The sequence below is a fragment of the Cajanus cajan genome, chromosome 9 (genome assembly GCF_000230855.2).
Source record: "Cajanus cajan strain Asha chromosome 9, NIPB_CcT2T_4, whole genome shotgun sequence".
In the NCBI taxonomy this organism is placed as follows: domain Eukaryota; kingdom Viridiplantae; phylum Streptophyta; class Magnoliopsida; order Fabales; family Fabaceae; genus Cajanus; species Cajanus cajan.
Window position 1 is genome coordinate 54,887,737 of NC_138525.1, and position 17,235 is coordinate 54,904,971.

The following is a 17,235-nucleotide window of genomic DNA, read 5'->3' on the forward strand; positions in this document are numbered from 1 at the left end:
TTAGTAAATTATGAGGGTAAATATGGAAAATTGAAGGAAGAAATTGGGTTGAGAAATGTGGTTGGAATTGAAAATTGAAGAGTGAACAAAATCTTGAGTCATGTTACTTATGTTTATTGTGCTCTCTAGAGTTTGAACCTTGTTTAACAAGAAAAACCATATTTCTTTGTTAACTAGGCCTATTACAACCCTCAAAAGACCTTGTGATCCTTCATCTTCTTTTCAAGAGTAACAATGGAGAGATGATATCAATGCTTATGTTTATAGAAATGATGTGTGTAGTTGAGAGAAACACTCACCCAAAGAGAGATACACCACTGAGGATTATATATTCAATCATTGATTTATAGTGCTCAAGTTGGTGATTTGTCTTGTGAATTCTTTGGTTAGGTATGATTGAAAATGTGGGCACTTCAAGTGAGTAGGAATTAATTTGATTAAGGTGAATTGATTGATGATTTATTCACTTGTTGATATAGAAGCAATTTGTGAAATGAAAAGTGTTGTCTATTTGTGTCACGGTGGAACTTTTGTTTGGGGACAAACAAATGAGTAAGTTGGGGGGAGTTGATAAGTAGGGATGGCAACGGGGCGGGGCGGGTACGGGTTTTATGATACCCGTCCCCGTCCCCGCGAGTCAAATCCATCCCCGTCCCCGTCCCCGTACCCGCCGGGTATGTGATTTTCATCCCCATCCCCGTCCCCGTCGGGTATCGGGTATACCCGTACCCGTCAATTTTTTTATTTTTTATTTTTTGTAAAAAAAATAATATTTTTAAATTATTTTTTTTATTATTATAATTATAATTAAGTTATTTTTCTATTTCATATTATAATAAATAATCACACATAAAAAATATTAATTTTTTTAATATAATTAAATTAAAATTGAGTATTAAATTAAAAATAGAAACGAGGACGAGGACGGGTACGGGTACGGGTACGGGGCGGGTAAGTACATACTCGTACCCGTACCCGTACCCGATTTAATATATCGGGTTTTACCCGTACCCGTACCCGTACCCGGTCAAACCGGGTATTCCCCGTCAAAGTCGGGACGGGTTCGGGTATTACCCGCGGGTACGGGTATATTTGCCATCCCTATTGATAAGTGCTCAAATTACATGTTTTTATCCTTGATTTGGCACTCTTTTTGGGAGAGATGTAAGTAATTTTGGTTGTATTTGACCCCTAAATAGATAAATTAAGATTAATCTAAGGAGTTACAAGAGTGTAATTTTCTTTGATTGAAAATATTTCTCTTGTGTAGATTTTGATAAAGTTGAAAACCCAAGGCTATAGCTCCAAAGTCAAAGCTGCAGCCACAGAACCTGAACCAAAACGAAGTGTTCTAGAGAGTTAAGGCTATAGCTCCAAAGCCAAAGATGCAACCACAAAGCTTGAACCAAAAAGAAGTATTTTAGAGAGTTGAAGCTTTAGCCATGAAGTCAAAGCTCATGCCTTGGGAAATAGAACATTCTGGGCAATCCAGAATTTCAAAGCTACAGCCTCCATTCCAGAGCTGTAGCTTTGGAGCTTCCTTTGTCTTGAAGTACTTTCTAGAGTCGTAGCCACACATCCAGAGTTGCAGCCTTGGGTTAAAAATCCCAATTTTCCCCTATTTTGGGCAGAACAAATTTAAGGGATTAAAGAAAGAGAGAGAAAGGGGATGAAAGGAATGAAAGAAAAATAGAGAAAGAAACTCTGGGAGAACAGTAGAGTGTGAAGATCATATTTGAAGATTGGATTTCTTGAGAACAAAGACTCATCTTCATTTCTTCTCTTTGATTGTATAATCTCATCTTTTTATTTGTTATGACTCTCACCATAAGCGACTAGTTTCTCTTGGATTGTATTCAGTGTAACTACTAACTCTATTTCTTCTTAGATCTATATGATATTCAATTCTATTGCTTGTGTTTGATTCTTCTTCTAATGCTTAATTCGATTTGATCACCTGTTTTATGATATTTGATTTTTGAACTTTATTGGAAAACGTTTTCAGAAGCCTAAATTGAATCATTCACCTAACAATCTCTTGTTCTAGGAATATACTTGATTTTGTTAGCCATTTTTATTCAAGTTATCGTTCTTAATACAAGGTATTAATCTTAAAATCATAGAGGAATCATGTTTAAGATTAATCACTTTAGTACTCAATTTTGAGGAATCTAGTTGAGTTAATTAATGGACGTGAAAGTAATAGAATTGGAATCATATTTATTTGATGAAGATTAAATGAGTGAGAAAGTACATTTGAGTCCAATCTCTTTCTCATATAAAGTTTTCTATTAAATTTGTACCATTGCTTTTATTTGCTTTATTATAAATTTAAATTAATATTTCATAATATTTCATCCATGTTCTCTTTAAATAAGATCGGAAATTACTACTATCATCAAATTCCTGAGAACGCTATCAAATTACTACAAAGAAACTTGGTTTGCTTGTCAAAAGTGAAAAATCTTCACCACTGTCGATAATGCAAGGCACACTGCAGGCTGCCGCCAACACTAGCTGCATTCTCAATTTGAAAACTTGTACATGACAAATGGCCAATTTATCGCATATCACAATTAGAACTGGCTCTGACCAAGGGGCAGTAGTAAGGAGACATTTGTGTACAACATTGTATAAATTCAACACGAATACAAACCTTCTGGAGTCAAATATCTCTTTGAACCATTTGGGACAACAATTGAAGTTGTAATAGCACAGTTGTAAAGCACTTAACGGCAACAATTTCACACGCACAGCAGCAGCACTTGTAGCAGGATCTGGCCAGCAATTTACACAACAAAAAGACTTAAGCTTCAAATCTGAGGTACAACACTGGTCTAGCAAAGCAAGCAAATCCCAAGACGATAAAGCCTTTGACTTGATTAATTTGGCAACCAAGGATGCGGCATCAGCAACTGAAATGTGGCACTGGCAACCCATCTAAAGAACCTAAAAAATGAAATTGAAATTGTTTCAGAACCCCACTACTTTGTAAATTGTGAGTGCCGGCAAGATTCTGCTGTAGCAAGAGTTCTAGAAAATATAAAAGGCAACTACATCGAAGGTAAATATCAAATGCCCCACTTCAAAAATAAAATACACCAAGTTGTTTTTGTATTTTAAATTTTAATTAACTGGGATACATGATTAAATTGCAACTGCTAGTTGCTAAGGATAATACCATCCACATGAAAAAATACGGGTACGAAATATCCATGTATATATATCAGTGCATTATGTGCATATCAATGTGAGGCGTGACTTATTATGAGAGTGAGATGAATAGATCTTGAGCATCAAGTTATGTATGTATTGTCTATCCATTGTGTGTATGAGAGCCAGAAACATGATCTATGAGTTGATTCTGATTGAAGTATGCTCTGTAGCACACAAGACAAATAATGAGAAAAAAAACTATGGACAAAGAGATCAAAACACAACCAAGGATGGCAAGTCTTCCTGTTAGCAACTAGGGAAACTAGAAGAAAACTTGTTTAGAAAGCAAAAGCGATATATTCTGTCCTTCAGACACCTTCCTTTATTTGATAGAAACCGTAATTTAAATCAAATCATTCCTTAGATAAATCACTTTCTGTCATATAACTTATATAAAATGAATAAACAAAAGACAAAACAAAATATATTACTTAGCAATATCACTCAGAAATTCATAATGATTACAGATTCCAAGCCATATTTTTACTCCAACTTCTAATCCTATTTGGGATGTCCTTTCACACTGTGTCACTGTCATATGTGATCCATGACAACTTTCCTTTATGTAGATTACACGAGTGCCCTAACAGCCAAAATCAGCAATTAGCTGCAAATATTGAGATTTAAAAGTTCAACCACGGAGGGTAGTTATCAAATTATATAAGCCCTAAGAAGTCAAGATTGCTATCCGCTTTCCACACTAATTAGATTGATTAATAAAGAAAGAAAGACAGACCCCTCAGTTCTTGTACCAAAATCAAATATCATACTCTTCTCTCAAATCCTAAACAATCTAAGGGGTGCAACATAAAAATGAAGCCAGACCTACTGATCAAGAGTCATGATAGCATAGTAGAAGTGCATCAATTTTTCTTAACGACACAGTCATTTCCCTTGATAATAATGACTGGGCAAGGAGCATTGTGGGCACAGTAATTGCTAACACTTCCCAGGAACATCCTGCAAGTCAAAAGAATAAGACATTATGAGTGGCCTTCTGTCCACAGAATTTCCCCTTTCAAAATCAACTTAACAAAAGGGTTATATATATATACATATATAACACAGGGTTTGATGCAACTAAGTATGATGTAGACATTTGGTCTAATGTCCAAAATGAAAATAGAAGATCTATCTGTCTCTGGAGATAAATGACTATAGATAAAGAAAAATAATAATAAATTAAAGGTTAAGAAGTTGGTTGTGTATTGAAGGCCTTTATAACTTTATGTCCATGTTTCGGGTTTGTATTCACATCAGTACTATAACACTTCCCCAGTAGAACAATAGGTCCACAGATGTCCTAGCACTTGTTAACATTCTCAAAAAAGGGAATAATCGCGGAGATTGTTTATTAAGTATTTTTTGTGATATATGCTGTCCAAATCAGGCTTACTAAGGTAAAGTGTGAGTCTGTGTGAGGGTGCAAATTTATGTATCAAGATTTTTCGCTAGTTTCTGGCAATTATCAAGATTTGTCACTAGTTAATTTGTACCTTTTAATGGGGCCAAATGAACGACACCCCATCACAAGCACATCAGCATGCAAATCCTGCACGGCTTCACAAATCTTCTCCTTTGGATCTCCAACAACGACATGGGATCTGACCTTACTCTGCCATAGATATAGAGACAAATCAACTACAGTAGTTGACATCTGACAACAACTTGAAATGGAACACTTGCACAAAAAAAGTAGCATCCCACTCTAACAACAATTTGAAGGAAAAATAAATAAATAATTTTTTAAATAAGAAACTAACATAAATTTAATGCCGTAATATTACATTTATTTTCATAAATATTGTATGATTCCCTTGATTTAAAATTAAAAAAATTGTCCACCCTTCTCAAAAACCACTCATTCCCAAATACGCCCTAAAACTTACGAGCAATTTTCATATGTTTTTTTTTTTTGACAAGGAGGAGTGACTCCCTTTTCAGTTGTAGTAAAGCGGTCTCACTAGTGGTGACTTTATGTCCAAGTCAAGGATTGAAGGTAGGTACTTGTTGTGTCGAACCAATAGTACCAACAATGAGCTTTACAATTTTCATACTATGGACATGTTTGTTTTATTATTGAGATTCTTTGAATGGAAAAAATACACATTCCAAACCACCAAACCAAAGAAGTAACATTTTCTGTCTTTTTCATTCAACATGATTTTGTGAGTTTTCAAACACACTATATTCCCAGCTAAAGCTCCTTAGCAAAGCTAAAATTTAATTTCTATACTGTTCAAAAAATATTTTCTTTTGAAGAATAAGCCCAGATACATCTCCTAAGAAAGATTCAAATCATGGTTGGCCATGATATAAGAAACTAGTCAAAGCCACAGCCAAATTCTGTTTCAAATACCCAAAAAGTACAAAAAAAAAAAAAAAAGGAAAGGAAAACGCACGGTGACGTTGAATTCGGAGCATATTTCCAAGGCATGATTGATTACTGCGTTGGTGATGCGTTTCTGGTGCGCTTCGATGGCGGCAGTGAAAGCAGGAACTTCGATGTCACCTAGTAAAATCAAAGAACAAAACAGAGTTTAACTTGTTGGACTCAAAAATGGAATAGAAGAGAAGGGTAAAAAAGATGGGAAAATGGAGTGTACTGGGGCCACCGAAGGGGATAGCACCGGGATTGAGGCCGGTGGCGATGGAGGGCGGAGATTGAACGTGGAAGATGACGAAAGAAGGAGGATGGGTGGAATCGGGCGCAGGGGATCGGAGCTTGAGGTTGGTGAATGCCCAACGCAGCGCGTTCATGCTTTCCTCGCTGCCATCAACGGACACCAACACGCAACTCAGGTTTCCACCACTCGACATCGTTGGACTTGGACTCAAATGTGTCTGTCGTGTTCTTCGTTTCTCACTCCCACTTTCATTGCTCATTCTCTTTATTTTTCTCTCCTCCTTCTTTGACTTCTCCTTATCACATTATTGGCCTTTTTTTTAATAGAATTAGTTAAGGTGTGGAGTTCCTGAGTTTTTTCTTTTCTTTTTTTTTTCTGCTTGAGAAAATTATTATTAATTGAACCGTTAAATTGATGAATTTAGTGACTATGCACCGACGTGGATAGTCTATAAAATAAGATATATATATATATATATATATATATATATATATTTAGTGCAAATTAAATATATAATTTTTTTCAATGATAAAACTTTTCAAAACTCATGTTCAACATGATATTTTATTTTATTCAAAGTTTAAGGATGAATATAAGAACGACAACTCTATAAGTTACTCCTTGTTGTTAACTTGTTCACGATATATTATTAAAGTATGGAAACTGTTCATAAAATACTTTTGTGTTTTGTTTGGACTTCGAAAGACGAAAAGGATTTGAAGGGAAAAGAGGAGAATAGGTAAAACAAAAAATTGAAAAAAATATAATGAAAATTATAGTTTTTTATTAAGATAGTAACAAAGATAATTAAAGTTTTTAAATAATATTTTTAAAATTAAAAGTGCGTTATTAATAAATATATCTCTTTGTTTAATTTTAAAACAATAAATATTATTATATTTATATTAAAATAATTATTTCGATTATTTTCTTAAAATTATTCATTTAAAAAATAAAACAATATAAATCATGTTAAGTATTATCTTTTCTTTCCATAATGATTATAGTTGTTTTAATATTTGAAAAATATTTTAAAATGAATAATATTTTTAGTTTTTAATGTGATATTAATTATATTTTGGTAGAGTGGACAATTTTAATAAAATTATATTTAAAAATTAATATATATATATATATATATATATATATATATATATCCTTAATTTAAGTGTAAAAACTTTAAATTTTAATCATTGTAGGATATATAGAGTATTATTAAACAAAATGAAAAAAAAATGATGAACAAAGGAAATATTTTAAATGAAACTTTTAATTAAAGAAAAAAATTCAAGTGATGAACAAAGGAAATGTTTTATTTTTATATATATATTTTAAATTATTCTTGTACCGCATTTTTCTCTTAATTAATACTTACTCTTCTCTTAACTAATTAAAATATGTACTTTACACTATTTTTCTCTTATAATTAATATTGTTCACTCTTCTAACTAATTCAAATACTTTTTTAAATAATTTATAATAAATATATTTTATTAAATTAAGAAAATATATTTTAATTATGTGTATTTTAGTCTAAGTAATACATCAAATACTATAAACTAAGTCTTATATGTAAGACCCCCCGTAGCCTCCCTTTTCCCTCTTTTTCTCCTTTTCCTCACTTGACTCATTCTCACTCTCTCTTTGCTCGAGTTTTCTCTCCTTGTCCTTGGTCTCATTTCTCTGATTCTTTGGTGGTTGTGGTGATCTTAAGAGCTGAGTGAGTGTGGAAGCTAGCTGAAGTCGTCTCTCTTCTCCGCTCGTTCAAGCTCTTTTCTTCTTCTTCATTGTCTTTCTCTTCCCGGAGCTCGGAATCGTCTCACCTAGGTAAGGGAAGCTAGGATTCATGCTAGCTGTACGAATTTGAGCTTAGAACTCATTGATGGTTTGATGATTTGATTATTGTTGGCTGTTGTTGAGGAAAATGGGTTTTCGGGGTTTCGGGGTTTTGATGAAAAATTTGGGGTTTTTGATGATTGATGGATGCATGTTGAAAAAGCTGGTATTTTCGGGTTGTTGGATGAAAATGTGATGTTTTGGGCCGATTGCATGTGCCGGGGATGTTAATTTTTGCAAGTTTTGGGTGAAATCTTCGAAGTGGTGTGGGTTACTGTTTGAAATTGCACCGGGCGTAGTTCTTCGCGCTGGGCGTGATTTGAAATGGGGAATCCCTGGGTGAATCACGCCGGGCGTGGGGAGAACCACGTCGGGCGCACTATCAGACGTGAATCTTATGTTTTTGTTACTGATACTGCGTCGGGCGCAGGATAATTGCGCCGGGCGCAATAGACCTCTGTAGGTCTCTCGTCGAGTATTGCGCCGGGCGTGATTTTAATGAGCCTGGCGTGCGTTTTTCTTTCAGAATTTGACTTTATAGTCTCCATGAAAGTTGTAGCCTTGGATGTTAGCTTTCCAATGGCGCTAGAATCACCCAAAAAGGAGTTCTATAACTCCATATATGGCTGTTTTAGTGAAGAGGGGTTAAGCTGCCAGCATTGGTTATAGCTGTTGCGGTTTTTAGAATTTTTAACAAGGTAGATGAAGGAATTAAGACTTGGTGTCTTCATGAGATTTGTAGGAAATCTTCTTATCTTTCATATGAGATAATGATGAGCATGGTAGGAGTAGTATAACTCCTGATACGTTGTTTTATGTGAAGGTTGCCATTTCACAGTTAGTGATTTGGTTAAGTTGAAAGTTGTTTTAGGTGCTTAGGTTGATTGGTGATTATAGTGTGACGCCGGGCGTGACTTGGTCTCGCCGGGCGTAAAGACTCCTTGGAAGTCTCTGCCAGAGGTGGCGCCGGGCACAATTTATATTGCGTCGGGCGTGAGACCCTGGGAAGGTCTCTACTTACCCTGCGTCGAGCGCGGGTTTGCACGCCGGGCTTATGAGACCTTGTGAGGTCTCTGCCTCCTATCACGTCGGGCACAATAGGAATTGCGTCGGGCGCGATGATCCTTGGTGCTCTCTAGTTGTGCCACGCCGGGCGCGATCATCAGTGCGCCGGGCGCGCGCGGATGAGATGATGATTTTATGTGTTGAAATTTGCTGACAAAATGTAGATATATGCTGAACTGAGCTGAAATTGATGAATATGCCGTGCTGTTAGATGTTATTGCTGATTAAGGATGTTTTGGCTGTGCTGTGAGCTGTGTTTAGATGTTAAGCTGAGCTGTGCTGTATGCTGATTTAAGTTGTATTTGATGTATATTGTTGTGTTGTGAGTTGTTTAGATGTGCTGTAAGACAATAATGCTGTGTTGTAAGCTGTTTAGCCGTGCTGTAAGTTGATATTGCTGTAAGTTGTGCTGTGCTGTATGCTGATATAAATTGTTGTAGGCCGTAAGGCTGAGCTGTTGTAGGAGATCTCTGAGCTGATATGCGTGACGACGCATTGTATGTTTTATTGTTGTTTATGCTTTATAGCCACTATTGTGGTGCTGTTATAGCCGTTATGTCGGTACTGTTATTGTCACTATTGTGATGATGTTATTGCCGCTATGTCAGTGCTATTATAGCCACTAATGTGGTGCTGTTATAGCCGTTAAGTCGGTGCTGTTATTGCTGAATGTTGTGGTATTTTAAGCTGTTTTTGTTAAGCTGATTGATGTGCTGATAGCTGTAGCTGTTTACTATCCACATATTTATATATGTATGTTGTTTCTTTTCACTAGCTTACCCTTTGTTGTTTCCATGTAGTTTGGACTGCGATGATCATACTATGTATGGGAGCAGGGCAGGGTTAGGTTGGTGTTTGCTGAGGAGGGTCTGTAGCTGGCAGATGGAGTTTTTATTCTTTTGATGTATTTAGCTACTTAGTTAGCATTTGCTTGATGTATTTTGTACACTCTGATTCTAGACGGATTTGGACCTTGTATATATATATATATATTTTAGATCCTATATGTATATACTTGTTCGTTTCTGTGTAATATTCTAGTGTGCTGTGCTGTGTGTATTGACCAGGTGGGTCGTTACATTATATATATAAAAAATAAATAATTATTTTAAATTAGATGGTATAAATAAGAACAAAAGTAATACTTGAATAAAAGATATTTTGTATTTTTTATTAGTAAAAAAACATTTTGTATTTGAGACACTAAATCAAGACGAAAGAAATTAAAAACAAAAAACGAATTTGGCAAATTTTACAAGAATGAAAATTTCCTTTTAAAAATGTTGTATAAAAGTCGATCTAATTTTTTCTTTCCTCCCTTCAAATAGTCAGTATTAGAAGAAAAATTAACACAAAAGTATAAAAACAATTTATTACACAGTATTCAAAATATATATTTAAATATCATTACTCCGTTCCTCGTTGTATTACGATAGAATTATGAAATCTTGCGATAAAGTCCTTGAGTTCGGTTCTAATTTTCAAAATACTGTATAAAATATAATAGAATATCCTCTATATAAATTTATATGTCTCATAGAGGATGGATAAATTGATTTTAAGAGTAAGTTTTAATAAATTTATTTTATTTATATTTTATATTAAATTTTAATAATTTAATTATTAAGTTAAAAATTATTAATATATAAATTAATTTTAATATTTTATAAAAAATATTTAATATTTAGTTTTGTTAATTTAAATTAACAAAGAATTAATTATATAATATATTGATTTGAATCTATATAATAAATATTATATAATTTTAAAAAAAATTATATACTTAATTCTTACATTAAAATTTTTTAATTCAATAATTAAATTATTAAAATTTAATATAAAATATAAGTTATTAAGTGAAATAAATATATCAAAACTTACTTTAAAGTAAATATATTATATACTTTCAAGATTAATGAGTAGGACAGCAGTGACGTGTGAAATTGCTAAAAGAAAATTGGTCAGAAAATTATTATGGAGACTCAAACTTTAAATAATTTCAACGACGGTTTGAGAAAGTTGCCAACCAAAAAAGAAAAATGAAGGCATGCATCCATGAAAGGATCCTTAACCACTTTGACAAGAAACAGGCATTATATTCTCGGCTGTCTAGTGTGATCGTGGTTATAATTTTGGTCTTCTTTTCTTCTTCCTCTTTTTCGCGTGCTTTGGACTTTGGACTTTTGAACAACAAAGCCACCCTAATTTATCCCAGACCAACTATTTTGATTTTTCTTGCTTCTGTAACGTAATTTATATATTCAAGTTGATTTTGAGTAATTGATGCCGACAATTTTCTTCATTTTTATAAGTGAAACCGTTAAAGTCCATATTTTCATAAATAATCAAGTAATAAGATTTACATTTTTTTTATGAAAAGAAAATACATAGTTTTTCCAATAAATATAAAGTAAATAATTTTTTGATTGATTGAAAACAATTTATACATTGCATCCAAATCAAAATTGACATGTATAATATATTTATTAAGTTTCATAATAATTAAAACATTTTTCATGTTTTGCGTGGTGGACAAAGTAAAAATAAAAGTATATACAATCCAATGTTCTTTGCTTTATTTTTATTATTATCAACCTATTTATAGGTAAAAAAAAAAGAGTATATAAATCCAATTTATTTTTATTTTATTTTATTATTATCAATCTATTTGTAGGTATAAATGACAATGGATTGGATAGAATCCTAACAGGAGTAAGTATAAATGGTGGCTGGATATTTTTTTTAAGAACAAATCTAACATGAAGTACTTTATAAAGTGCTCGTTGGTGAGGTAGATAATTTTTTCTAAAATAATAATATTCTATTATATAATTTATTTTACAATATTTTTTTTATAATATTTAATATTTTAAATTTTGTTTTATTTAAATATTAATTGTTATAACTACAAAAGTAAAATTATCAAAATGTACTATTGTTCAAATTGGGTAACATGTTTTATATATATTTTATTTATGTCTTAATCTAACTTTATATAATAAAAATATATATATAGAAAAGGAAGAAGAACGACACTGTCCAAATCAAGTAACAAATTATATATTTTTTAACATGTGACTTGTACTAGCAGGGTTATTCGACCACCTGGCTCGGTCACTCGGCCACTTGATAGCCGACACCTAATCGGCACCCGAGTGGCCGAACCAGGTGGCCGATTAGCTACCACATGATCCATAGATCCAGATTCCCATTAATGAAGAGTTAAGGACTCCCCCTAATTAGGGATTAAGAGTTAATCATACCAATAAGTCGATTAGAGGCGTATTACCTAATCTGGTAATCCTGTTGCAGGGCCCATGGGAATCCGGGCCCATAAATGTCAGTATAAATAGCTCATGTCACGAGGTAACGTCACTGTTCATTAATTACTATCGATACTTGTGCTTTGTCCTGACTTGAGCGTTGGAGTGCCTTTTGCAGGTACCTCCCCCTCACCGAAATATTCGATCGAAACTCTCGTTCGGCCCTCAGAATACGAGAAGGTTACTAGTGTGCCCTTCAGACAGGTACATTTTGGTGCCCACCGTGGGGCCGAACCGAGAAAACTGAGAAGACAAATTAAGACAGCAGCAGAGTCTACCGAATTGAGCTATGGCGAAGACAAGGAGAACCAACACAGAAGATCATCATACAGAAGAGGAGGAACATGTCGAGGTTGTTGATGAAACTGATCTGTTCGAAACAGTGCGTTTGCTGAAACAGGAAATGGCCACGATGAAGCAACAACGGGAGAAGGATGCGAGGGAGCTTTCGGCCTTAAGAGCCGAAAATGAGGCATTAAAAAATCAAGATTCTTCGTGGAAGCCTACTCATCCCACCACTACTCAGACACAAGGGTCTTATCAATCTCATGAGATCCGCACATCGATTCCTCACGGCTCGGCCGCGGCACCAGCAAAATCACCTTCGGCCTTGCATACGGTCGGACGACCCGCCGACGTGGCAACCATCGGCTCACATCGGCACCCTTTCACATCCTCCATTATGCAGTTGCCCTTGCTTGATAACTGGAAATCGTTGCCCATTGATAAATATGATGGTACAACCGACCCTGATGAACATCTTGATGTTTTTCTCACGCAGGTAACCTTGAGCACCACGGATGATGCAGCTTTGTGTCGGATCTTTCCGGCGTCTCTTAAAGGCAGGGCTTTGAGTTGGTTCACTCGGCTACCTCCTAACTCAATCGATTCGTTCAACACTTTATCCTCACAGTTTACCATCCAGTTCGCAACAAGTCGTCCCCATAGCTTGACCTCTCTATCATTGGTAAGCCTTCGGCAGGACAAGAAGGAGTCTCTTCGGACCTTCATGGATCGGTTTAACAAAGTAGCGTTGGAAATCCGAGACCTTAATCCGGCCGTAGCACTCCATCACCTCACAACGGCATTGAAGCCGGGGCCGTTCGTCAACAGCATTTGCAAAAAGCCTCCTTCGGACATGAACGATTTACGAAGAAGGGCCGACAAGTATATGCAAATGGAGGAGTTAGTTGAATACCGTAATCAGGCCCGTGCCGAGTCCCTAAGCAAGACTGAAAAGCCCGCAGAACAACCTTTCAGAGGGAAAGGCAAAGAAATAACACTGCGAGACCGACCCACTCGTGGGCCGAAATACTCTCACTACACTCCCCTAAATGCCAGCAGGGCAGCGGTGCTAGAAAAAGTCCTCGCGTCTGAAGTATTAGCGGTCCCGAAGAGAGCTTCTACCCCACCACGGGCAGATACCAGCAAATCTTGCAGGTACCATCGCAACCGTGGACATTCTACCGAGGAGTGTGCTGCACTTAGGGACAAAATAGAAGATTTGATCAAGCAGGGACAGCTTCATAACTTCGTCGATCGGTCCGGCTCATCTCGGCCTCGCTCAGCATATCAACCTCGACACCAAGAACGACACCAAGATCGGCACCGACATGATAACTCTGAGAGGACTCGGCGCGACCGAAGTAGGTCTCGCGATAGAAAGGATGACCCCTCGGCGGCGCATAGGAGGGTCATCAATACAATCACAGGGGGGTTCGCCGAGGGAGGATCAACTTCCTCGGCTCAAAAAAGACATTTACGTGCTATTCGCTCGGTTCACGCCGTTGATAGGCAGCCTTCCCGAAGACTACCAACCATAACTTTCACTGACGCCGACTTTCAAGGCATCGACCCCGTGCAGGACGATCCAATGGTGATCAGTGTGGAAATTCACAACTGCATAGTCAAGAAAACGTTGGTTGACCAGGGCAGTTCGGCGGATATTTTATACTGGAATACCTTCAGGCAGTTAGGTATTTCCGAGACGGAGTTGATCCCTTACGATGACCCGTTGGTCGGTTTCTCAGGAGAACGAGTAAGCACTAAGGGATATATCAAGCTATTCACTCGTTTTTGTTTTGACGAACAAGAAAGCAGAGAAATTCAGGTAAAATATATTGTGGTGCATGCCAACACGTCCTATAATATCCTCCTCGGTCGGCCATCATTGAATATGCTAGGGGAGATCCTTACAATCCACGCCGATCAGAAGGCTGCTCGGGAATGCTATTTCGCCAGTCTGCGCATATCTCCCGTCGAAGAAAGACGACAAAAATCCAAACGTGTTCATGCCATAACCCCTTCAACATCAGACGAGTCGGTCGACTGGGATCTTAACCCACGAATGAACGATGAAGAACGTGTCGAACCGATTGACGAGAAAGTCCAGTTACAGCTCGGTGTACTTCCCACGCAAGTCACATACATCGGCGCCGATATGTCCAAGGAAGACTGCTCAATCTTAAGCCTTGTGATCAGTCGGAACAAGGACCTGTTTGCATGGACACCATTCGACATGCCCGACATAGATATGGGTGTTATGTGTCATAAATTGTCAATATACGCTGAGGCACGACCAGTTGCTCAACGTAAAAGAAAAATGGGGACCGATCAAAAATTAGCAGTGGAAGTTGAAGTGGCAAAGTTACTTGAGGCTAGATTCATCCGGGAAGTTCAATACACTACGTGGTTGGCAAATGTAGTCATGGTTAAAAAACCAAACGGCAAGTGGAGAATGTGCACTGACTACACTAATCTCAACAAAGCTTGCCCAAAAGATGCTTACCCACTCCCAAACATAGATCGGTTGGTTGACGGTGCATCGGGTCATAAGGTCCTCTCCTTCCTAGACGCTTATTTGGGATACAATCAAATCCGAATGCATCCCCACGATGAAGAAAAGACGGCTTTCATCACTGACTCAGCTAATTATTGTTATCGTGTGATGCCTTTCGGTTTAAAGAATGCAGGAGCAACTTACCAGAGATTGATGAATAATATCTTTCGAAACCAACTTGGCAGGAATATGGAGGTATATGTCGATGATATGGTTGTCAAGTCCGAAGGCATCACCCAGCACATAGATGATCTCTCCGAAGTATTCCAGCAACTCCGCAAATTTGACATGCGGCTCAATCCAGAAAAATGCGTGTTCGGCGTATCGGGTGGAAAATTTCTCGATTTCATGCTTTTGGCAAGGGGCATTGAAGCCAACCCCGACAAGTGTCAGGCAATCATCGATATGAGAAGTCCCCAAAACCTCAAGGAGGTTCAGAAGTTGGCTGGACGACTCACATCTCTTTCAAGATTTCTACCATGTCTCGCAGAGATTGCAAAGCCTATTATAGGTTTGTTAAAGAAGGTCAAGAAGTTTGAATGGTCCGTCGGTTGTGAAAAGGCCTTCAATGAGTTGAAGCAACGTCTCGGCTCCCCTCCTGTTCTCTCTAAACCCGATCCGCAGGCAGATATGGTGGTGTATTTGTGTGTATCAAATGAAGCCATAAGCGCCGTTATAGTACAGGAAAACGGCGAGTAACGGCGAGTGTATTTTATCAGCCGGCTGCTACAAGAAGCCGAAACAAGATACCAACTCTTGGAGAATGTGGCGCTGGGGCTGGTACACGCGGCTCGATGGCTCTGCCAATATTTTCAAAGTCATCATGTCGTGGTTCGGACTGACTGCCCGATTGCCAAGGTACTGTGCAAGCCAGAGTTGGCCGGCCGAATGATGGCTTGGTCAATTGAGCTTTCGGAGTTTGACATCCCCTTTGAAGCACGAGGCCCTATTAAATCCCAATGTTTGGCTGATTTTGTGAACGAATTGCAGCCGAAAGGCCATTTTGTAAGTGACCCGTGGACAATGCACGTAGATGGGTCTTCAAATAACCAAGGTTGCGGAGCAGGAGTGATCCTTGAAGGACCGTCCGGATTGATACTCAAACAGTCCCTACGATTTGCATTCAAGACCTCCAATAATCAGGCCGAATACGAGGCATTGTTGGCAGGGTTAAGACTCGCCCAAGAAGTTGGTGCTCGGCAAATAGTGTGTTGGACAAATTCAAAAATTGTCTCGGAACAGGTCAATGATCACTTCCAGGTGAAAGACCCCAACTTGTTGAAATATTACCATTTGTTTAGGAATGCACGCAATGCCATCGAAGAAGTCCAGGTCAAGCATACCCCTAGAGAACGCAATGAACGCGCCGATCAGTTGGCTCGGCTGGCCAGCAGTAGCCGAAAACCAGGGCAGCTTCGAACTACTCTTCATCTCGACCTCGCAACTCCTAGTGTGAAATCGCATGAGTGTATGCCGGTTGATGAACCTCAACAGACCTGGATCTCCGACATAATGAATTATATCGAGTTGGGAAAATAACCAACCGAGCCTTCCGTCGCCAAGAAACTCCGCGCACAGGCAGCCCGATACTCAGTAGTAAACGGGGAATTGTACCGAAAAGGCTTCTCCACTCCGTTATTGAAGTGCATTGATTCAACACAAGCAAATTACGTGCTAAGAGAAATCCATGAAGGGATTTGTAGGTCTCACTCGGGTGGAAGAACTCTAGCAGCCAAAGTGTTGAGAGCCGGGTACTACTGGCCAACTCTTAAAACTGATTGTGCTGAATTTGTAAAGCGATGCATGCAATGCCAGCGCCACGGAAATATTATTCACGCCTCGGCTGAAGAGTTGCACAGTATTAGCGCTCCTTGGCCGTTTGCGCTTTGGGGGATGGACATCCTTGGTCCGTTCCCCCTTGCCAAAGGCCAATGCAAATTTTTGTTGGTCGCAATCGATTACTTCACAAAGTGGATTGAGGCCGAGCCATTAGCAACGATCACAGCTGGTATGGTGCAGAAGTTTTTGTGGAAGAACATTGTCACGCGCTTCGGTATACCATATGCCATTGTAACCGACAATGGTCTCCAATTCACAGATCAAAAGTTGAACAAGTTCATCCAAGACTTAGGCATACGGCACCGATTCACATCGGTTGAACATCCTCAATCGAACGAACAAGCCGAGGCGGCGAATAAAGTCATCTTAACAGAGTTGAAAAAGCGCTTGGGAGATTCTAAGGGCGCCTGGTCTGAAGAACTAGTAGAAGTTTTGTGGGCTTATAGATGTACGCCTCAATCCACAACAAGGGAAACCCCGTTTCGATTGA

At 37.7% G+C, this 17,235-nt stretch overlaps 3 protein-coding genes across 6 annotated transcripts; 2 read left to right on the forward strand and 1 right to left on the reverse strand.

The window, feature by feature from the left end:
- Positions 1 to 2,423: 2,423 nt before the first annotated feature.
- On the reverse strand, positions 2,424 to 6,150 carry LOC109815017 (Adenine nucleotide alpha hydrolases-like superfamily protein). 4 transcript variants are annotated; one of them, XM_020379594.3, is made up of 5 exons: positions 5,823 to 6,150; positions 5,619 to 5,728; positions 4,713 to 4,831; positions 4,046 to 4,176; positions 2,424 to 2,949 (listed from the first exon to the last, which is right to left on the reverse strand). In XM_020379594.3, exons 1-4 carry the CDS (start codon positions 6,100 to 6,102, stop codon positions 4,080 to 4,082), a joined length of 606 nt encoding a protein of 201 aa, XP_020235183.1. In that variant the 5' UTR covers positions 6,103 to 6,150; the 3' UTR covers positions 2,424 to 2,949; positions 4,046 to 4,079. The 4 variants fall into 4 exon arrangements, with proteins under 4 accessions (XP_020235183.1, XP_020235179.1, XP_020235184.1 ...); XM_020379590.3 differs by having other exon boundaries at positions 4,042 to 4,176; positions 5,823 to 6,149; XM_020379595.3 differs by lacking the exon at positions 2,424 to 2,949 and adding an exon at positions 3,615 to 3,823.
- Positions 6,151 to 12,356: 6,206 nt separating this feature from the next.
- LOC109815012 (uncharacterized) lies at positions 12,357 to 15,605 on the forward strand. The gene has a single exon (XM_020379581.2). The coding sequence runs from the start codon at positions 12,357 to 12,359 to the stop codon at positions 15,603 to 15,605; it is 3,249 nt and encodes a 1,082-aa protein (XP_020235170.2).
- A 192-nt stretch (positions 15,606 to 15,797) lies between these two features.
- LOC145952182 (uncharacterized) lies at positions 15,798 to 16,445 on the forward strand. Its single transcript, XM_083064406.1, has one exon. It carries the CDS (start codon positions 15,798 to 15,800, stop codon positions 16,443 to 16,445), a length of 648 nt encoding a protein of 215 aa, XP_082920532.1.
- Positions 16,446 to 17,235: the final 790 nt, after the last annotated feature.

What these genes read in the sequence shown, in the direction of transcription:
- LOC109815017 (XM_020379594.3), bottom strand. Translation starts at nt 6,102, where the DNA reads ATGAGCAATGAAAGTGGGAGTGAGAAACGAAGAACACGACAGACACAT. An exon ending in TATCCCCTTCGGTGGCCCCA is followed by an intron (nt 5,729 to 5,822) that starts GTACACTCCATT and finishes TGATTTTACTAG; the next exon opens with GTGACATCGAAGTTCCTGCT. An exon ending in GCTCCGAATTCAACGTCACC is followed by an intron (nt 4,832 to 5,618) that starts GTGCGTTTTCCT and finishes TATCTATGGCAG; the next exon opens with AGTAAGGTCAGATCCCATGT.
- LOC109815012 (XM_020379581.2), top strand. Translation starts at nt 12,357, where the DNA reads ATGGCGAAGACAAGGAGAACCAACACAGAAGATCATCATACAGAAGAG.
- LOC145952182 (XM_083064406.1), top strand. Translation starts at nt 15,798, where the DNA reads ATGGCTTGGTCAATTGAGCTTTCGGAGTTTGACATCCCCTTTGAAGCA.